Source organism: Egretta garzetta, unplaced genomic scaffold (assembly GCF_000687185.1).
Source record: "Egretta garzetta isolate BGI_Z169 unplaced genomic scaffold, ASM68718v1 scaffold417, whole genome shotgun sequence".
Taxonomy (NCBI): domain Eukaryota; kingdom Metazoa; phylum Chordata; class Aves; order Pelecaniformes; family Ardeidae; genus Egretta; species Egretta garzetta.
The window spans coordinates 1-21,255 of record NW_009260227.1 but is presented as its reverse complement, the minus strand read 5'-3'; the positions used below and the strand labels follow the sequence as shown (position 1 = coordinate 21,255).

The 21,255-nt window shown below is 53.3% G+C and overlaps 3 protein-coding genes across 3 annotated transcripts in view; 1 reads left to right on the top strand and 2 right to left on the bottom strand.

Moving 5' to 3' along the window:
- RALGDS (ral guanine nucleotide dissociation stimulator) overlaps positions 1–11,660 on the top strand; it is a 70,862-nt gene extending 59,202 nt beyond the window's left edge. The window contains exons 2-18 of the mRNA XM_035897628.1: positions 3,288–3,398; positions 3,947–4,140; positions 4,514–4,588; positions 4,762–4,955; positions 5,367–5,488; positions 5,623–5,838; positions 5,962–6,065; positions 6,398–6,482; positions 7,147–7,224; positions 7,323–7,409; positions 7,747–7,779; positions 8,016–8,137; positions 8,286–8,381; positions 8,529–8,715; positions 8,843–9,088; positions 9,234–9,348; positions 9,540–11,660. Coding sequence (XP_035753521.1) covers positions 3,288–3,398; positions 3,947–4,140; positions 4,514–4,588; positions 4,762–4,955; positions 5,367–5,488; positions 5,623–5,838; positions 5,962–6,065; positions 6,398–6,482; positions 7,147–7,224; positions 7,323–7,409; positions 7,747–7,779; positions 8,016–8,137; positions 8,286–8,381; positions 8,529–8,715; positions 8,843–9,088; positions 9,234–9,348; positions 9,540–9,715 — 2,241 coding nt within the window. The 3' untranslated portion in view covers positions 9,716–11,660. The remainder of the gene's footprint in view (positions 1–3,287; positions 3,399–3,946; positions 4,141–4,513; positions 4,589–4,761; positions 4,956–5,366; positions 5,489–5,622; positions 5,839–5,961; positions 6,066–6,397; positions 6,483–7,146; positions 7,225–7,322; positions 7,410–7,746; positions 7,780–8,015; positions 8,138–8,285; positions 8,382–8,528; positions 8,716–8,842; positions 9,089–9,233; positions 9,349–9,539) is intronic.
- An 846-nt stretch (positions 11,661–12,506) lies between these two features.
- On the bottom strand, positions 12,507–18,477 carry GTF3C5 (general transcription factor IIIC subunit 5; the record flags this gene model as incomplete). The annotated part of the gene is made up of 8 exons (XM_035897630.1): positions 12,507–13,992; positions 14,691–14,833; positions 15,130–15,212; positions 15,828–15,925; positions 16,500–16,580; positions 17,252–17,366; positions 17,873–17,977; positions 18,328–18,477. Coding segments are annotated over 8 exons (933 nt in total), but the record flags the coding sequence as incomplete, so codon positions are not given.
- Positions 12,507–20,716, bottom strand: LOC104129347 (general transcription factor 3C polypeptide 5; the record flags this gene model as incomplete). Its single annotated transcript, XM_035897627.1, has 5 exons — positions 12,507–13,891; positions 18,479–18,668; positions 19,344–19,458; positions 19,965–20,069; positions 20,420–20,716. Coding segments are annotated over 4 exons (687 nt in total), but the record flags the coding sequence as incomplete, so codon positions are not given.
- Between the last annotated feature and the right edge of the window lie 539 nt (positions 20,717–21,255).

The window sequence follows — 21,255 nt, the reverse complement described above, 5'->3', positions numbered from 1 at the left end:
ATCCTGGGACATTTTGTCCTCCCATCTGATTTGATTTCTTTATTAATTTAATTGCATCTCAGCAAGCATCTGATTTCTCTTGATATTTGTGTCTGGGGTTTACAGCTGCCCAGTCAAATCTCTCTTCTGAGTTAGACTGTACAGGAGTCTGGTCCTTCTGGACCCAGAGCTTCTCTCCAGCCCAATGGCAGCATAACTGGAAGATACGCAGGGTAGGGCTGATCTGCAGGTTGGGTGATAAAGTCTGGGAGAGCGCCCAGGAGAGCTGATGTGAAGTGCCCTTGGTAGCGATCCCCCTTCCCTATCTGTGTCCCTTGGGCAGTGGGCTTGTGCACCCAAGAGGCATCTACTGCAGTTGCTTCTGGAGGGCGGCACATGGCTGCGGGCACCAGGGTCTGACGGTCTTCATGGACAAACTGGGAAGAGTTCCTACAGCTTTTATTTCCTTTTATTGGAAACAGCATCTCTAGGTGTAAGAAGGACAACTTGGCTGTCTTGGGATCGCGTTAGGTAGCTGATCTAGAGCGGGCCTGAGGCTTTAGCAGTGCCAGTGCCCCCAGTTCCCAGCTAAGGCATCTCTGCTTGTGGGGTCAGTACCTACCTGGTGTAGGAGCATCTCGTTCCTGTGAGCTTTTGGTGGAGAGGTAGAGAGGTGATGGGGGAGAAGCCCAGCTCTTGGTTGCTGGTGCCTTTGGGTACGTACCAGCTCACCTTCCCCCTCGCTGACGTGTTTAAACGGCCTCATCTTCCCCATGCCAGGGCCAATGTCACCCTGTCACGGGTGGCCACTCCCAGCACGGATGTGACACGGGGCTGCAGAGGAGCGGGGGGGTCGGGGTGGGCTCAGGGGCTTGCTCGTGTCCTTGTTGGTGTTCAGGCTGGGTGGTACCAACCATTGGGGCTCGGGGCTGCCAGCGCCTGGGCCAGCGAAGCCAAGGGGGAGCTGGGCTCAGATCTGCAGTGCCCCCAGCATCCAGCCTCCTCAGCCTGAGGGATCTGTCAAGGCAGGAGGGAGACGTGTCTTCATGTCACGCTGTCTAGGAAGGCACAGAGCACGCCATGCCGGCGAGTGCGTGCCTTTCTCATTCTTGAAATTCCGACCTTTTTATACTTGAACATAAACATATGCCATGATTTATCCCAGAGCAGAGAGCAAGAGGGGGGACTGGCGCAGGTGTCCGGGAGGATGTCTGTCTGTCCACTGCCTTGTGCGGGTGCTGTCAGGGTTGGTCTGGAAGCCAGCGAATCCTGGGAAAGACTTCTGATGTTCACAGCACAGACGAGGTTAGGAGCCTCTCAAACCCTCAAGCTTCAGCAAACCAAGCCTCTTGATAGTCTGGCATGAAGTGAGAAGAGCAGTTTCAGCAGAAGGCGAGGAAGAAGCCCAATAACCCTGCCGGGGGGGGTTTCTCTGTCCTCATTCATTACAGTCATGAATGAGAGGCTTTTTAAAGTTTTTCCCCTTACTCGTTGAGCTGGCTGCGGTTCCCTGCCTTAATTCCTTGCTAACAACAAGCACTTGACTTGGGCAAGGTGCGATAACAGCGCAGTGACCACTGCTGTGATGGCGATGATAAAGGAGGGTGGTTAAAGAGTGTGCAAAGTGCACGTTCCGTACATCAGCTCAGGGTTATGTTCGGTGCTTTCTGCTCGGTGTCCCGAGATGTGCAGCATCGCCTGACGCCAGGGCCCTGGGCAGGGGCTGTTCTCACGTTCACCGGGAGCGGTTTGGGAGGAGGATGCTTTGCAGGGAGCAGCAGCGCTCCTGGGGCTCCATCCTGGGTCGCCCCACGGCAGCTTGCAGCTCCTTCCCCCGCGAGCCCTGCGTGGTTGCCATCGCTCGGGGTTTTTTATGCTCCTGAGATGTGCAGCATCGCCTGACGCCAGGGCCCTGGGCAGGGGCTGTTCTCACGTTCACCGGGAGCGGTTTGGGAGGAGGATGCTTTGCAGGGAGCAGCAGCGCTCCTGGGGCTCCATCCTGGGTCGCCCCACGGCAGCTTGCAGCTCCTTCCCCCGCGAGCCCTGCGTGGTTGCCATCGCTCGGGGTTTTTAGTGCTCCTGAGAGGCAGATGGCAGGGCAAGCCGTGGGCTGGCTCTGGCCCCTGGCTGGCGCCGTGACAGGCAGGGGGGACTTGTCCCCAAGCCCCTGCACCCCAACACGTGGTCACCTCCCCCTGCTAACCAGCTTACTGCTTTCGGGCATTTTCCCCATCTGCTGAGCAGTGGGTTTTGCCGCGTGTTGCACCATGTCCTGCCATTTGGCGTGGGGGATGGAGGGCGGGGGAGATCCCCGCCGTGTTTAAAAGGATCTGGACAAATCCTCTTAAAGAGAGGCACTGACTCAGCAGAGCATGGCGAGGGAGGAGGAGGAGGAAGGAACCGAATTATCCTTGTGGGGCTGGAGCTGCTGCTGAGGCCCATGCTGGCGTGTGGGGCTGGGGGAGCTGGGGACCTGCCCCAAGAAGCATCCCCTCTTCCCTCACCAAGTTTTAGGTGGTCTCCATCTCCCCCGAGCAGAAACAAAAGCCTCACAGCTGGGTCGGGCTGTGGCTTGGAGATACCTGTCCCCAGGGGTCCAGGGACCTGTCCCAGCTGTGCCTGAGCCCCCCCCCCAGTGCCGCTGCCTGGGTTTTCCCCCCCCCCAGCTCTGAGCTCTCCCCTTGAGTTTCTGCCTTGTGTGCGTGGCCAGCGCTGCCGAAGCTCACGGCCGGCTTTGTTTCCCGGTTATTATTTATTACCAAAGGTGAGCTGAGGTGCTCAGTTCCCACAGGGGCAGATTACCAAGATTACGGTCAGACCAGGCAGCAATGTCACCTTATGGGAAAAGCAGAGGCTTGGGGAAGGGGAAGCAGCCAGGGCTGGGTACGGGGATGTGCTGCCACCCGCCCCGCTCACTGCCTGGCGAGGGGTCCCCCTCTGCCCAGCACCCAGCGAGGGGTCCCCCTCTGCCCAGCACCCAGCAAGGGGTCCCCCTCTGCCCAGCACCTGGCACTGGTGCAGCCTTGGTTTGCTGAAGGGCTGGGATGCAGAGGCGGGGGACACGGAGCAGACTGAGAGCAGCTTCCCCAAGTCTTGGCTCTGCCTGCGTGCAGGCTCAGGTGGGCCCAGGGTTAAGCTGGCCAGGAAGACTGGTGACGCCTGGTTTGCATTTCTGAGCCGGCGAGGGAGACTCGCTGCCTGCCGGCTGTTGCCTTTGGCTTGCTGAGATGCCTCGTACAAGCCCGCAGGAGCACCTCTGTCACGCTTCACCCTCCTTATCTCATGGTGTATCTTGTCCTCCCGTGCAGAGCTCCACACAGGAGATTGGAGAAGAGCTGGAGGATGGTGTGATCTACAGCATATCCCTCCGGAAAGTGCAGCTCCATCACACCGCCAACAAAGGGCAGCGATGGCTGGGGGTAAGACGGGGGCTCCGTCAGCCTCCTGCCACGGGGTGTTTTCAGATGTTTCCCTGCCAGAGACATGGTAACCTGATGTCAGGGCTTGGCAGGGTCGATACCAGCCCATGTCCTGCCCTCTCCTTGCTTCCCCCATATGCTCCTGTCCAGGGGGTTCCTTCCAAGCTTTATCTGAAAATCAAGTATTTATTTGGGAGTGGGGTGGGGGAGCAGCCGCTGGCCTCTGCCCTGCAGCAAGGGGCACGGGGGAAACAATCTAAAGCCCCATTTGGCAAAATAGGGAAACCCTGATTTGCATCTAGATTCTGGCAACCTTGAGGCCTTTCCTGGGATTTCCCAAACGCTGAAGTATTCTCAGCTGAATTGCTGGTATTTGGTGTTGGAGGAGACCCAGCTTCCCTTTCCCCAGGCCCATCGCAGGAGCCCCAAGCGCTGTAGGGGGTCCGTGGTCCCAGCCTAGACCCAAAAGCATCTTGCAAAGCTGTCGGGACCACATTGAACATGTCTGTCTTCACCCAGCCCACTGACTTCTGCTCTTGTCCTGGCAGTTTGAGAATGAGTCAGCCTTAAACCTCTACGAGACGTGTAAGGTGCGGACGATAAAAGCCGGGACTTTGGAGAAGCTGGTGGAGTACCTGGTCTCAGCCTTCAAGGGCAATGACTCCACCTATGTCACCATCTTCCTCTGCACTTACCGGGCCTTTGCCACCACCAAGCAAGTGCTGGACCTACTGCTTAACAGGTAAGGCTGCCCCAAGCCCCGAAACGCAGCCGAGGGTGACCGGTGTCTGAGCCCCCTTGGCGAGGAAAGCCCCAGATCTTCTGCTGCCATGCCTTGGAGGGCTGATGGGCTTCTCCCAACCCCCTCAGCATGAAGGTTTTGGGGCAGGGCAGGGAGCTGGAGCCCTTCCAGCCAGCTCCCTGCTGCGAGGTGGCCAGTGCTGGCTGCTTCCCTCTTCCCATAACGCAGGGACCATGGCAGAGGGAGGGGAGCAGGACAGTGCCTGAGAGGTTCATCCCCTGGCAGAGCTGGGGGTCATGTGGAGGCAGAAGAGGCAGCACTGAGACACAGCCGAGTCCAGGATGCTCACTGCCTCCTCGCTGTGCCCCACCAGGTACGGCAAACTCCACGTGCAGGCGAATGGGGACCATGCCAGGCACGCTGTGGACGAGAGGTTGGAGCTGAAGAAGTAAGTCTGACTGTGCTGTGGGGTGGCTCTGGTGGTAGCTCTTTGGTTCTCGTGCAAAGGCATGTGTTTTCCCAGGGGTGCTCCTGGTGCCTGGGGCTCGTGGGGGTGCAAACCGGTTTCTCCTGGCACCTGATTCTCACACGGGTTTGCCGGTGTTTCCCCCTTCCCCGCAGCACCATCTCCTCCATCCTGGGCGCCTGGCTGGACCAGTACTCAGAGGACTTCCGCAAGCCCCCAGACTTCACCTGCCTCAAGCAGCTCATCTCCTACGTGTGCCACAACATCCCTGGCTCAGACCTGGAGCGCCGAGCCCGCATCCTGCTGGCCCAGTTCCAGCAGCAAGAGCAGAGCGAGTCCGAGGCGGAAGGTGGGGTCCTTTCCCCGTTCGTGGGGGGTCATCTGGGGCTGCGGGTGGAGAGAGTGCTGCTGCTTGGCATCAAGGGTCTCCAAAACCTCAGGTCTTGCCACGTGGGTGAGCCTCCATAAACCCTGCATGCATTTACATGGAGGTCTACCAGGAAGCTAATCCAGCTGCACCAGAAGTGGGATTTCTAAGTGGATTAGCTAATCTGCCTTTAATCCTCTGCAGACACTTGCGTCTGGGTTTAAAATGACTATCCTTTTATCTGAGCCTCATTTCTCGAGGCGTGAAGCCAGATGGGAATTAAGAGCCTGGGAGGTGGGATGTGGGTGTCCACAGCAGGGGGCTGGCATGGGTCAGCGTGGGCTCTGGCTCATGGCAGCGCTGCACTGCTCAGCTTCGCGCCGTCTCTCGCAGCTGTGGACCACGGCGGCTGCACCTTCCAGCTGGTGGAGGAGAACGGGCTCGGGGACGGGAAGCCGGATTTCCTCTCCTTCTCCCCAGAGATGGTGGCAGAACAGTTCACGCTGATGGATGCTGTGAGTGTTCATTTGACAGCCGGGTCGATGGTACTCTGCCCGTCTGCTACCTGCTGCTCTTCCCTTCCACCTTTTCCTCCTGCGCCCTTCCCAGGGACCCCAAAGAGACCCATCTCCATCCCTTTATCTTCCAGGAGCTGTTTAAGAAAGTGGTGCCTTACCACTGCCTGGGCTGCATCTGGTCCCAGCGAGACAAGAAGGGCAAAGAGCACCTGGCGCCCACCATCCGTGCCACAGTCTCGCAGTTCAATAGTGTGGCCAACTGTGTCATTGCCACGTGCCTCGGAGACCGGTCCCTGAAGCCGCAGCAGAGGGCTAAAGTGGTGGAGCGGTGGATCGAAGTGGCTCGGGTAGGAAAGCTCACCATCCCGCTTGCCTCCCACCTCGGCCCGAGGTTTTGCAGTGTGCGAATCCCAGCAGATCCCTGGATTTTCTTTAACGCTGAGTCCTGTCATCTCCTTGTCTGCCCCTAGGAGTGCCGCATCCTGAAGAACTTCTCCTCCCTCCGAGCCATCCTCTCGGCTCTGCAGTGCAATGCTGTTCACCGGCTGAAGAAGACCTGGGACGAGGTCCTACGGTAAGCAGCACCTGCTGGGCTCCTGCGGCCGCGGGGAGGTTTCAAGGGGGAGGTTGTGCTGTGGCCGTGGCCCTTGAATGTGTAGATGGGATCATCTCGGCTCCAGCATTGCCTCTTGGAGTGTGCCCAAAACCCAAGGACTGGTGTAAGGTGTCAGGGACTTAAGGAGGGTGAGGAAATAAAAGCACCATCACCACCACCCTGGAATAGCCCCCAAACAGCCAGGCCCTGCTAGACCTGGGAGCATTGCAGGGTCCCTTGGGTGAGCAGAAGAGAGCCCAAGGAGGAGACACCAAGGTGGCTGACTTCCCCCTGTGTTTTTCCCTGAGCAGGGAGAGCTTCCGCACTTTCCATGAGCTCTCCGAGATCTTCTCCGATGAGAACAACCACTCGCTGAGCCGGGAGCTTCTCATCAAGGTATGGGGAAGCAGCACCCGCATCGCCCTGTCTCTGGCAGGGAGCTCGGGCTGATGCTGGCAGAAGTTTCCACGGGGTTCCAGCCACCAGGCTAAAGCCCTGGCAGCGCTGCTGGGGTTGCAGGCAGGGCCTGCTGAGTCTGAGGAGCAGGCAGGGGGTTTGGACCAGGCTGAGCTTTCTGCTTCTCCACCCAAAAGCAGAGCAATTCAGCCAGCAGAGATAAGCGGTGGGACAGGATCCAGTGCACCAGGTGATGGCTTCTCCCTAGAGGCAGCTGCGTTTTTACAGCCTGGTGCAAAGTCCTCTTGATTTCGGGTGGGGTTTTTAGGGTTTGTGAAAGGCTGCAGCAAAAATGTCCTTCTTCCCCGTGGAGCCTCTCCGCAGCTTCCCAGCCTAGATCCAGTTTGGGGGCTGAGAGGACACAAAATACAGAAGGGAACAAAACATCCCATTGAGGAGCTATTTATACAGAGCTGGAAACGGGAGCAGCGGTTCCTATTCACTAAGCCTCTCCTCCCTGTGAGCCACAAAAAGGCTCAGCTGTGATTTCCTCCTCTTCCCCTCATCCCTCTTGCCCTCTACAAGGGAAGCAGGGGTGAATTTTAGCTCCTCTATTAGTGCAGTTTCCCACCTGCGCTGATCCCCACCTCTCTCCACCATCCAGGAGGGCACATCCAAATTCGCCACCTTGGAGATCAACCCGAAGAGGGCTCAGAAGCGGCAGCAGCAGCAGCGAGAGATGGTGAGTCCGGCACGACCGCCCCCGTGCCCCCTCCCCAGCGGCCATCCAGGCTGGTCCCAGCTCGCTGCTGACCCCGCTGTCCCTTGCTGTCCCCGCAGGGCGTGATGCAGGGCACCATTCCCTACCTTGGCACCTTCCTCACAGACCTGGTGATGCTTGACACCGCCATGAAGGATTTCCTGGACGTATGTACCTCCTCCAGCTCTATCCTCCCCTTCCTCTCCTCCTTCCAAACAGCTGCCCCAGAGCCTGGGTGGATAAATGGAGGGCTGGTCCCCCGTGCGTCCTATATTGGACACTGCACCCTGTGCAGCCTATTTCTGATGCTGCACCCTGTGCATCCTATATCCGACGCTGCACCATGTGCATCCGCCTCCGTCAGCCCGTGGAAATGGGCTGTTCTTGTGTTGCCCCTCAGCAGGGATGCCCACACGGCAGTGGCAGCAAGCCAAGGGGCAGGTGGGGGTGGGAGCAATTTTTTTCTGCCTGCTCCACACTGACTTTCAGCTCCTTTTTTTCCAGGGTGGGCTGATCAACTTTGAGAAGAGAAGGAAGGTGAGAGCTTTGCAGCAGCACAGCGGGGTGGAGGGAGGCGGCTGACTTGGTGCAAGCCCAGGCTGTGCCAGTCACTTTGGGGTTGATCCCTCTCCTTTTTTTGCTGTCATGTTCTTCATTTTTGGGGAGGGGGATTCTGGTCCTTCATATTTATCTCCGTGTGTGGGGCTGGGCTGTTCATAGAGAAGGCTGGGGCTGGCCAACATATCTGGTCTCATGGCCTACGTTTGCTCCAGGAGTTTGAAGTCATCGCCCAGATCAAGCTGCTTCAGTCGGCCTGCAACAACTACAGCTTCACGCAAGAGGACCAGTTTGTGGAGTGGTTCCACAGCCTGGAGCGGCTCAGTGAGGCTGAGAGGTGAGTGTGAGCGGGGTGCTGGTGCATCGGGAGGTCCCACTGCTCGTCTCCGGCTGTTGAGCAGCAGCTGCCCCGAGCTCCACTTCCTCCTCTGCCTCCCTCGCCATGGCAGCACAGAGAGCTCAAACCCTCATCTCTCCCCTCCCAGCTATGGGCTGTCGTGCGAGATCGAGCCGCTGTCAGAGTCGGCCAGCAACACATTGAAGGCAAAGAAAAACACAGGCATCATCAAGCGATGGAGCGAGTGAGTCTGCTCATCCCCGGTGGGGTGCGGGGTGGAGGTGGGGGCCAGCGCAGGGTGGCTCTGGCTGAGGATTGCAGGGCACCGGGCTGGGGTGGCCCCTGCCCTGCCAGCCAGAGGCACCCTTGCTCTGCTCAGTTCTCACCTGAGCCCGGGCCCCCCCCCCACAGGCAGCTCCCACTCGAAATCCTTCGACCAGCTCAAGTGCGGGCAGTACCTGTGCAGCGGGGACGCCACCGACTCCGTGAGCGTCACCTCCGCCGGCTCCAGCAGCTCCGATGTGGAGGAGATCAACATCAGCTTCATCCCTGAGTCCCCCGACTGCCAGGAGAAGAAGGTACGGGGCAGCGAGCGGGGCTGGAGGAGTGGGTGGGGGTCCCGGGGGCTGTTTCTGACCCGCCGGGGCTAGGGAGGTCCCTGCTCTCACTGTGTCCTCCGCATCCCCTCTCCTCCCTGCCCTCCAGTTCTGGGAATCCACATCCCTCTCCTCCCTGGACACATCAGGCATCGGCTCAGGCTCCAGCAGTGCCTCGTCCTCTTCCGTCTCTTCCACGCCGGTGACGGCCTCCCGCACCCACAAGCGCTCGGTCTCCGGCATCTCCAGCTATTCCTCCCTCTCGCTCCCCCTCTACAACCAGCAGGTCGACGACTGCTGCATCATCCGTGTCAGCCTGGCTGTGGACAACGGCAACATGTACAAGAGCATTCTGGTTAGTACGGGGCACCCGTGGCGATACCAGGGAGGGGTGGATCGCCCTGCTTGGATGCGGGCATGGCCCATTTTGGGAGGAGACAGTGGTGGGAGGCTTTGCAGCGTTTTGCACCCCCCAGGTTAATAACACTCTGCGCTCACAGGTGACGAGCCAGGATAAGACTCCGGTTGTTATTCGCAAAGCCATGGCCAAACATAACTTGGACGGGGACCGACCTGAAGAATATGAGCTTGTTCAGATCATCTCAGAGGAGAGAGGTGTGTGCTGGGGTGGGGGGTCTTTCCTGGGCGCTGTGTCCCCAGCCAGCCATGCAGCCCTGCAGCCTGGGCAGCCCCGGGTTGGAGCTGGGCTGGGTGGTGACAGCAAGAGGGGTCCTAGCACCCAGGGACAACTCCCAGCCCTTCAGGGAAAGGGTGCCTGACTGACCTGCATCCTTGGTCACTTCCAGAGCTAAAGATCCCTGACAACGCCAACGTCTTCTACGCCATGAACTCTGCCGCCAACTACGACTTTGTGCTCAAGAAGCGGGGCTTCTCCAAAGGGGTGAAGATCAAGCACGGCTCCAGCTCCACCCTGCCCAGGATGAAGCAGAAAGGCCTGAAGATCGCCAAAGGCATCTTCTAGCCTCAGCCCCACTGCCACCCATCACCAACGGGGCCTTGGGGGCAGGCTGCTCCGAGCTCTGCTGCGGCCAGTCCTTGTGCCGCCTGGCATGGCAAGAGGAGCGACCCTCGCCCGCGGGGGATGGCCGTGCATCTCCCTCCCACACCAAGAGCCGGGGCGCTTTGGCAACCGGTGTCGGCCTCCGCCTCTCTCTGCACAAGCTCCCGTTTCAATCAGGTCTTTTTTTCTACACAGGAAGGCAGCAGGGGGGAACTCTCTATTTTCTTTTTTTTTTGTTGTTTTTAACCTTCCACAGTGCGACACTAGTCCAGCTGCCAGCCAGCCCAGAGCTGGAGCCCACCTCTGCCATAGGTGCCTTGTGTCCGAGTGAGCCGGGGAGCGGCGACTCGCCCAGGGGCCGTTTGCAAGGAGCAGAGCACGAGCCATCACCCCGGGGCTGCAAAGCCTCCCATGGGGCAGGGTGCTCTCCTTCCCAGCTTTCCTGGCATTGTTTTACCTCCACGTCCTTCCTCCCTGGAATAACTGGCATTGCCACCGCCAAGCATCTCTGCCTGTCCTTCCCTTGGGAGAAGCCACGGATGCCCCGGGAGGAGAGCTGGAGAGGATGCGCTGGTGCTCGGAGCCCCGTGGAGGAGGGCTGTGTCCGTGCCGGGACGGAGCAGGCGCCTCATGCTCTTGACAAATGGAAGCCTGCGTGCTCTTGCTCCTTCGACGGCCCGCGTTCAAACTTGCACCAAAGATCAAACGCCAGTGTCTCTTCTACCGGCGGGGGAAGCTTTGCGCTGTGCCCCCAGCGCTGCCAGCCTAACGAGGAGGAGGAGGAGAGCAAATTTCTGTCTAAACTTGTGTAAATAGAGACTTCGGGTCTGCGCAGGCGGGCGAGGAGCCAGAGAGCTCTGGGTGCCCCGGCTGCCACCGCCTGACCTGCAGAAAGTGCCACTCACCTTGGGCTTTAACCGGACTTCAAATACTGACCATGGGAGAAGCAACAATGAGACTTTTTTTGTATAAAACAAAAAAGTTTACTGATTTTTTTTTTTTTTTTTTTTTTTCAGTATTTATTGGTTGTAAATAGAAGAGATGAACTTGTACATTTTACTAATCCAGCCTCCCCCTGCCCTGCAGCCCAGTCCCTCTCCGCTCCCTCCCTCCCCACCCTGGTATTTAAGGCTGCTGGGAAGGGATGGTGGCAGCAGCAGCAGCGTCACTCGGCTTCATATATGGGGTGCAGACCCCACTGGCCACCTTCCTTTCTCTACCACTAGTCGCTCGAGCAGGGGCAGAGATGCTTGTTTTAATCACTGTAGGAAACACTAACCCAAGGGGACCTTCCTTTTTTTCCCCCTTGCCCCCCCCCCCCCCCCCTTTTTTTTTTTAAGCGATTCCTTCCAGCACCTCTCTGCTTCCCGTCTGTCCGTGCGGCTGTAACACCTTCCCCGGCTCCAGGAGAGGGGCCCAGGTGGTGCCTGGGGATGCAGCAACGCTGCAGGGCCAGACTGGAGGCAGGAGCTGGGCTGTGGGCCCCTGGCAGCAGCTGGGGAAGAGGCTGCTTGGGTGCGAGCGTGGCTGGTGCTGAGTTCTCCCAGCCCCGTGTCCCCTCAGGTGGGATTGCCCATCGCTGCACATGATGGGAGCCCCTGGCTCCCTGACGCAGGGGTAGCCTCCTGCCTCCCACCCTGCCCAGAGCCTGGCTCCTGCCCTCAGGCATCAGCACCCCAGGGGCTTCCCTCTGCTTCGTGCCTGCCAGCTCCTGCCTGCCCTGGGGCCGTGCTGGCCCCCACTGCCCTCCTCCCCTCCCAGCAGTGTTCCCTGGCAGCCCGCCGTCACCGGAGGGACTGGCTGTACCATATGTATTTTGTACCACTTCAATGAAGGAGCACACTGCCTGGTGTGACTTGTACACAGCAATGTAATTAGTCTTTGCAATAAAATACTGATGCTCAAATGTCTCTGCCCCAAGGCAGGGGTTGTCCTGTCCTCCTTCCCCAAAACGTTGGCATGTTCCTGGAGAAAAAGGAGTGGACCTGACTGTGGAGGCGGCACTCGTGCCTGTCATTCGTACCTTATGTTAACTGCTGAGTTGCGCTTTCTTCTGTGCTTGAATTAAGATACAGGCTTTTTGTTTTGAGGGACCAGTGCCCGATTTTCAAGTGAACCCTATTCATTTGAACCTGCATGTTGGGGCTGGCACATTTTCCAGTTGTATAAATGTGAAATCCAGTTGACTGGTTTTACTCCTTTTGATATAAGCAAGAGCTTTAAGAGCAAATGCAATGGTCAGGCCTTACGGTGTGGAGGCAGTGGTCTGCCTTGGTTTGCGGCATCGTTCTTGTGGTGCTCAAGGGCTCCTTTCCTAGCATGGCCACCATGGTTATTTTCTATTTTATAATTGCACAGATATCAGTGGAGATGACTTGGGTGGTGTGGTGATTCTGAGCATGGGTATTAATGATGCAGCTGCACTGTCCAGAATTTCTCCGTGCCTTTGGCAATATAGATTAGTTTAAAGCCTGTGCTTTTGGAAATTAAAGGATCGTATTGTACAGACCAGGCTGGTAACGCCGTTACCTGCTTAGGCAAAATTAAAAATCTAAATCACTGCAGTCTTCCCAGATAAAGGAATTCTGAAAACAGCTGGGAAATAAATGAACTCTGGCACAAGGGAGTTCTGGCTGCCTTGGCTTTGGGCCTCCTGTTGGTAGCTTAGCATTTCTAAGAGTGTTTATTCTTCGTGCCTGCTAATACCTGAGCACTATTCTTACCTGGCAGTGGTATGGCCACCCCAGCTCTCTTTTTTTTTTTCTTAGTTCCCTGTTGCATTGCATTGAGAAGGTAAGTCTGTGGCACAGCCCCTCAGGCCTCTGGATTGCTGCATTGCCAGGACCTGCACCTTACCCTGGCTGGAGGTGCCCTCAGACAGACGGAGCAATGCAGAGCTCCCTCCCCAGTTATAAAGTCTTAAAGCCCTAAGAAATGCTGTTGTACTTACGGTTGCAGCCGCACTACCCCAAGGCAGGAGCACAAGGCAAAGCACAGGATCTCCCAGTGAGCTGTGGTGAGTGCACACCTGAAGAGCCAGTCCACAAATGCAGATTCTGTGTGTGTATACATACACACGCATACGTATCCAGGAGCACGGCTGTGTCACTGAGTGAGAGCCCTGCAGATGTCGCTTTTGTGGGCTGGAGGCCAAACCTAAGGAAATAGCTCAGGCTAACAAAACGCCAGAGAAATTGAGAAGCCTCACACAAGTGCAGGAGGCTGAAATCATATTAACCCATGCATTACAGCACATTATCGGCCACAAATGAGAAACCTTGTACTCATAACACACTGGGGGATGCACAACACTCAGGAGATGCCAGCAGATCCTCAACTGCTGTGACTGGGTGGTAACAACCCAGCCCACAAGGGCAGACTAATGAGTGGCCAAGTTCTGTAGACCCGAAGCTCTGCCCCAGTGCCTGCTTCCTTCCATCCTTGCTAAATTACCAGGGAAGTCAAAACAGAATTGAGAGGTGCACTAGCTAGTGAGGACAACATATGCTACATCCCAGAGAAGTGAATTATTCACTGTCAGAAAGCACTTTTCCCTGCTGGCTTTATTTCGTGGATTGCCAGTGGGGCTTGATGCTGAAACCATGGCACAGCATTTCCATTCTCCTTAGACAAGCAGAAGGGCAGCACTTGCCTGAGAGACCCCCCCCCCAGTAGCACCAGTGTGCTTCCCCCAGTGCTGCCTCAGGCACCTTTTCTGTTTTCCACATGGCCTCCAAGTCAGCCAAGGTGTAATTCCCAGGCACAGAGAGATTTGGGAATGCAACTTCTCCTCTTTTTTTGGGGTATTACCAGCTGGTTTGGATTCTGAGCTCTTTCTTGGGAGTTTGTTGAGCTCCCTTGAAGGCTTATTAGCCAGCAATTACAAAAACGGAGGCACTGGCTCCCAAACATCCACAATGATGCTCATCGGCAGGCACAGCACTCAGTGCAGACAAGTCATTGGCATCTTAGTGCAAGTTCTGCTTCCCCACATCCTGGGCATGGTGGCTGAAGCCTCAGCGCTCAAGGAACAAGAGCAGAGATGATTCTGTCCAGCAGCAGCCAGACTGTTCACTGAGTTCACACATAGTCCAGAATTTCTGTTTCCATTTCATTTTCACTCCCATCAGAAGGCCTCAAGTCCTCTTCCTCCTCCTCTTCATCATCCTCATCCTCTCCAGACTCATATGCCAGCTGCTCTTTGCCATCTTCGCTGCTTGTTGTACTTGAGAAAAGAGCTTAATTGGGAAGAAAGCAAGCAAGCCACTGTGATGCCTCAGTGAAACCTGGGGGCATTTGCAGTAAGAGTTCATAAAACAAGCGAGAGGAAGGCAGACGCCAGAGGGGCACAGTTAGTTAATGTTGCACATCTTAATAGAATTCGATTAAGCCCAAAGCAATCTGTTTTCATATTCCAGGAACACTAGCAGAACAGCAGCAGATCCGCAGTGCTGTGCCTCCTCTCCTAGCTGATTCTCACATAATTCACTGGGATACTGCTTTGGTCCAGCATCATGCAAAAATAATTTCCTCACTTCTTGTTCAATTAAGAACACCAATAAAAAGTAAAATGCCACCAACAGATAAATCAGTAAGAATACGGTCTTGATAATCACTGAGCAAAGACATTTAAAACCTGAAGGCCATGATACTGGGAAAATGAAACACCACCTTTACTCCCGGCCACTCCTAATCCCAACCCACATTCACACTGCAGGACAACAGCCTCAGCTCACACACTGTGGTGAGCTAGAACACAAAGAACACCAGCTGTAGCACAAAGGAGGAGGCAAATACAGGAACACTACTGCCCCAGTGCTGACTACATCTTCAGTCAGCCCACAACATCTCAATACCATCAGGAAGGCAGTAATACACTGTAGTGATAGGCAGTAAGGCAGTAATAATACACTTGGATGTTCAGAAGCATCCTTACCAGGTCTCGTGGATCTGATTATCTGCTTTATCATCAGAGACATGGAATCTCGCAGATCGTCGCTAGTCTTTGGAAGGCACCACCCATCCCGCTCTGTGCATTCTGACTCTGTGCCGTCATTCCGATGGATGATTTTCTGTAGGCTAAAAAGCAGCAAAAGGGAAGGATATGTTAGCCATCTATGTTCAGATGTAGGCTTCAAATGAGACAGACTCTGGCTTCTGGTTTACTTCACTGAGTTGGGCTAGCTTATTTGGTTATTCACGTAATTGTCTCATGGGAAATGAAGTTCATGTGTGAAAAGTCTGTTCTATTTCCATGCAGAAGCTACACACTCCTGAAGTTTCTGGTCAAGGAGAGAGAGGGGAATGGACTGGATGTAAACACTAGGTTTTGAAATCTAGCTCTAACAGAAGACTCATCTGCCAGTGTGCAATACCTTTCTACATTCAAGTCACAGAGCTGGTAGAACATCTGCCGATACGGGGGTAAGGCTCCTTCTCGGAAAATGTAGATGGATTCCTAAGAGGGGGAAAGAAAGAAAGGATTAATGTGCATTTTATGGTGTAACAGGACAATTCTAGCATAACTGACAAGTACTTCTGATGGGCAAAATGAGCTCCAAAGCACAGGTCTGCATATGGCAAAAGATAAAAGCTGAATGAGGAACGCAGCAAAATTTCACTGCAGTCGTAGTCACAGCAGCACAGTTGTGCAGAGAACGCACTTCATCTCTTCAAACTGCAGCTCTGTCTGCAGCCTGTTACTGCGTTAACAGTGGATGATAGGTTTTATGCTAGCAAAAAGGAAAGAATGTAAGACTCCTGTTTAAATATTCATTTTGCCCTGCTGGATTCTTTGTACTTCACTGTCCATAAAGTTCCAATTTTATCAATTGAAACAAAATGCTCATCACATCTAAGACTAGGGCTGAGAAAACGAATCCCATCTTGCAGCATGTAAGCATGCATACATTCAGTGCATGGCAGGTGAAGTTCTGTAGTGACATGTACAGCTCACAGCGTCCCATGGTAAACCCGAGGACATCAACTCACTCACAACTGTCCTGACAAAACAGGAAACACCCCCATTTCATTAAGCTATTTCAGGATTCTAGTAAAAGAGAGTAACGCTTACCTTCAGTTTATACCTGCTGGATGCAGGATTTTTTGCACCGGACGCACCAGACGTACCAAGCCCCTGTTTCAGATCATGGACACTGACTGTATGACTTACTGCAAGACAAAAAAAAAAAAAAAAAAAAAAAAAGGAGTCCTAATTAGGGGCAGCTCGCTCTGTGGCACTGCACTGTCACTTCTCTATGTTGATTCAACTTTGCTGGTCAGCGAAAACCAGATCAACCCAGCAAGTGAGCATGTGTTGCTTATTCTTCAGAGACATTTCTGGACAGTCATAGGAAAGGTGGTGACTTGGCAGCTTTTTCTGCAACGCATTTGTTCATAATTTTCATCTTTTCTACTCTCCCTTGACAAAGTAAAGAAAACAACTCTCCCCATACTCTGCACCATCACTGAACAGAAGCAAATGCTGAATTCTCAGTGTTGCTTGCAGAAGTCCCTTCCGTCTGCCAATACCGTGGCTCAGCCAGACATGCATCCAGGACTCTCACGACACTTCCCAGCAGGAGACTCCTCTACCGGCTTTAACAGCAGCACCATATAACAACCAGAAATAAAGCTCCAATTCTGGCTCAGCTGGAACACAGGAAGACTCTTCACTACCTGTGACTAGGATGGGGTAAAGAAAGCAACAGAAGAGGCACACAGCCCTTGTGCTGGCACAGCATACCTGGCTTCTTGACAGTGATGGGCAGGCTGTAGTTATACGTGCTGCGTTTTGCTTTCACGGGCATATCATTGGGGGCGTAACCTAGAGGTGAAAAAAAACCAATCAGGAATGGAAGGCAAGCACCCTGCAGAACATCCCTAGCCCAGAAACAGAGGTGCTGGACGGGTGTGTGAAAGGCTGCACGGTCTTTGGGATACACTGACTTCAGCAAGGTGGGGAGAGGAGAGCTATGAGATCAACAAAACCCTGGAAAGCGGGGGAGATGCGATCTGATGGTAATGACTGGGAGCCAGCTCTGTCATGGACTTACTAAATGACATCAGAAAGTCCTTTCCCTCAGCTTGCCCTCTGCAAAACCAGAGCTTGGGAACCCTATTTTCAAAGGTCTGAGACCCAGCGTCCTGCACAAGATGTTGAGGTCCTTGAGGAAAAGCTACTATGTAAGCAACAGAATCTACTGCTCAGTGTCTCCCCTGAGCAAGACAGGAGGTCTGCTACATCCGCTTGGGCTTGAACACATGGAGAAGGAAAGTCAGCCAGCTGTCCATTGGGTTTGCAATGTGCTAGGAAAGACATATTGCATACTATGAAATAAAGGAGTTTACAGAAGAGCTAAGCAATGAACTCAAAAGGTGTCATCTTCATCAGAGCAGAGATATGGCAAAAGCATTTGAAAAACAAGTAAAAAGAGAAGTACTACCAGCATTAACCAGAAAGCAGAGAGAGCGTCTCTGTGGTTTGGGCCCTTTTACCATATTTCATTCCACAGCGAATTCGGAAGTCCAGTACTTGATAAATCTTTGCTTCAGGGTGTTTTCTGGGGTCATACCCAAACCTGACCCATAAGCTTCTCCAAGGACCTGTCAACTGTATAAATACACATGGGGGAAGATGGTTAGAAAAAAACAGTACAGTGTAGCAGGTTTCTTCAGTACAGTGTTGCAGAGTTTCTTAGAAAATTCTCACATTTCCCCTCATTGCCCCAAAATTATTTCTTTCACCAGTTTCTTCCTCAATTGCCACACCAGTATATACTGAAATTTGGGCAATCCATGTACTTCTAGAAACTAACCTGCAAGGTCACAATAAAGTGGAAATATTCTGCGACCATTGCCAGATGGAGTGTCAGTTTGAGTGTCTGACTGAACTGCAAAGCCGATCAGAACCAAAGGAGCGAACAGTTACTGAATCCTCCATGGTTTTAACCTCTGTTGAAAAGCAAGGCTTTCATTCCCTCTTTACATAATGTTAAGCTCAGGTACTTAGTGGTGGGACCTCAGAAACTGTAAAGAACCAGGGACACCTAGCTGATGCTCCCTTGCTCCGCCTCCCTGCAGCCTCTGACAGGCACAAGGACAGATGGACAGACTTACCATGTAATAGGCCAAATACGGCAACAGAAGTTTCAGCTTGTCCGGGTGGACACTGATATTGGCTTTTACTGCATTCCGAGACCAGACAGGACGCACTTCAAAGAGCTAAAATAAACCAGAAACAACCATGGAAACATTGAGAAGTTAGTTACTAAAGGCAGTTCAGCTTTCCAAGTGGAGTCCTGTATCGGGGCCTTTGGCCCTTAGAATGAGCTATCAGATCAGTAACGTAAGAACTAGTGGCACAAAAAGGAACTTCACATGAGTTTGCTGCAAACACAGATACAGATCCTGACTTGCGTAATTGAACTGAAGGCAGCAGTGTCAGTGGTGTCTACAGATGCTTACTGTATCGGCCAGTTACAATCAGCAAGAATTTCTGGGGAGTCATAGAAAATGGCTGCATACATTTTTTCCTACACAGCATGCTCAAGTCAGGAAATAAAGGCACATACCTTTCTCAGCTCTTCCTCCACCTTCTTATCCACAGGATTGGTGCACACTTTCTTCCAGGTCTGTACGGCAGCATCCAGGGGCTTAGATGGGATTTCTTCCTCATCAAAGTTCACAAAGATAGCGTTGTGCGGGCGACGGGCCCTGCTGAGGCTTCCTCCTCTTGGTCATCCTCATCCTCTCCGGACTCGTATGCCAGCTGCTCTTTGCCATCTTCGCTGCTTGTTTAACCCAAGAAAGCCCTTCTGCTGGCACAGCATACCTGGCTTCTTGACAGTGATGGGCAGGCTGTAGTTATACGTGCTGCGTTTTGCTTTCACAGGCATATCATTGGGGGCGTAACCTAGAGGTGAAAAAAACCCAATCAATCAGGAATGGAGGGCAAGCATCCTGCAGAACATCCCTAGCCCAGAAACAGAGGTGCTGGACGGGTGTGTGAAAGGCTGCACGGTCTTTGGGATACACTGACTTCAGCAAGGTGGGGAGAGGAGAGCTATGAGATCAACAAAACCCTGGAAAGCGGGGGAGATGCGATCTGATGGTAATGACTGGGAGCCAGCTCTGTCATGGACTTACTAAATGACATCAGAAAGTCCTTTCCCTCAGCTTGCCCTCTGCAAAACCAGAGCTTGGGAACCCTATTTTCAAAGGTCTGAGACCCAGCGTCCTGCACAAGATGTTGAGGTCCTTGAGGAAAAGCTACTATGTAAGCAACAGAATCTACTGCTCAGTGTCTCCCCTGAGCAAGACAGGAGGTCTGCTACATCCGCTTGGGCTTGAACACATGGAGAAGGAAAGTCAGCCAGCTGTCCATTGGGTTTGCAATGTGCTAGGAAAGACATATTGCATACTATGAAATAAAGGAGTTTACAGAAGAGCTAAGCAATGAACTCAAAAGGTGTCATCTTCATCAGAGCAGAGATATGGCAAAAGCATTTGAAAAACAAGTAAAAAGAGAAGTACTACCAGCATTAACCAGAAAGCAGAGAGAGCGTCTCTGTGGTTTGGGCCCTTTTACCATATTTCATTCCACAGCGAATTCGGAAGTCCAGTACTTGATAAATCTTTGCTTCAGGGTGTTTTCTGGGGTCATACCCAAACCTGACCCATAAGCTTCTCCAAGGACCTGTCAACTGTATAAATACACATGGGGGAAGATGGTTAGAAAAAAACAGTACAGTGTAGCAGGTTTCTTCAGTACAGTGTTGCAGAGTTTCTTAGAAAATTCTCACATTTCCCCTCATTGCCCCAAAATTATTTCTTTCACCAGTTTCTTCCTCAATTGCCACACCAGTATATACTGAAATTTGGGCAATCCATGTACTTCTAGAAACTAACCTGCAAGGTCACAATAAAGTGGAAATATTCTGCGACCATTGCCAGATGGAGTGTCAGTTTGAGTGTCTGACTGAACTGCAAAGCCGATCAGAACCAAAGGAGCGAACAGTTACTGACTCCTCCATGGTTTTAACCTCTGTTGAAAAGCAAGGCTTTCATTCCCTCTTTACATAATGTTAAGCTCAGGTACTTAGTGGTGGGACCTCAGAAACTGTAAAGAACCAGGGACACCTAGCTGATGCTCCCTTGCTCCGCCTCCCTGCAGCCTCTGACAGGCACAAGGACAGATGGACAGACTTACCATGTAATAGGCCAAATACGGCAACAGAAGTTTCAGCTTGTCCGGGTGGACACTGATATTGGCTTTTACTGCATTCCGAGACCAGACAGGACGCACTTCAAAGAGCTAAAATAAACCAGAAACAACCATGGAAACATTGAGAAGTTAGTTACTAAAGGCAGTTCAGCTTTCCAAGTGGAGTCCTGTATCGGGGCCTTTGGCCCTTAGAATGAGCTATCAGATCAGTAACGTAAGAACTAGTGGCACAAAAAGGAACTTCACATGAGTTTGCTGCAAACACAGATACAGATCCTGACTTGCGTAATTGAACTGAAGGCAGCAGTGTCAGTGGTGTCTACAGATGCTTACTGTATCGGCCAGTTACAATCAGCAAGAATTTCTGGGGAGTCATAGAAAATGGCTGCATACATTTTTTCCTACACAGCATGCTCAAGTCAGGAAATAAAGGCACATACCTTTCTCAGCTCTTCCTCCACCTTCTTATCCACAGGATTGGTGCACACTTTCTTCCAGGTCTGTACGGCAGCATCCAGGGGCTTAGATGGGATTTCTTCCTCATCAAAGTTCACAAAGATAGCGTTGTGCGGGCGACGGGCCCTGCTGAGGCCAATCAGGTTCTCACCAGACACCTGGGGATTGTTGTATCCCTCCCTAAGGAGAGGGAAAGGATCGTGTTTGCTTTCTGCCTCTGGCACGCACAGGCTCGGGGCCTTCACGGGAACATGCCAAAATGGAAGTTTGTGCTCCAGATCTCAGAAAAGCAGTGAGCAGTGGGTTGGTTTGCCTTTGGCCCCACCTCCCCGTGGATTTTGGAATCACATCCTGGTACCATAAAAGGCTCCTGTGACACCACTGAGGAAAGACAATTTACATTCAACCCCCCTGCAGAGCTACACCCAGCTGCACAGTGACACAGGCCCCCTGTACACAAAATCTGACACAAAACCCTCAGGCACTTGGCTGCCAATCCATAGGAAACAAAAAGTCTTCACCCCTTGCATTTGCTCTACTACAGTTGCTGCAGCTCAGCAGGGTGCAAGGGCAAGGCAAGATGGAAATGCAGTTAAGATTATTTTTTTCTTTTTTTTAAGTGCCAATGAAGGACTACAGTGAGAAAATGAAAGATGTTTCCTGTGGGAGACCTCACAGATTGTTCTCCTGGCAAAACCAAGCAGGGGCCAGGAGGGAACAGGTCCAGCGAGCGTGATCGCAGGAACACATGGCATCGACTCGTGCACGCTCCTGCCTCAGCTCTAGCCTGATGCTTCAAGAGCACAGATCCTATAACAAC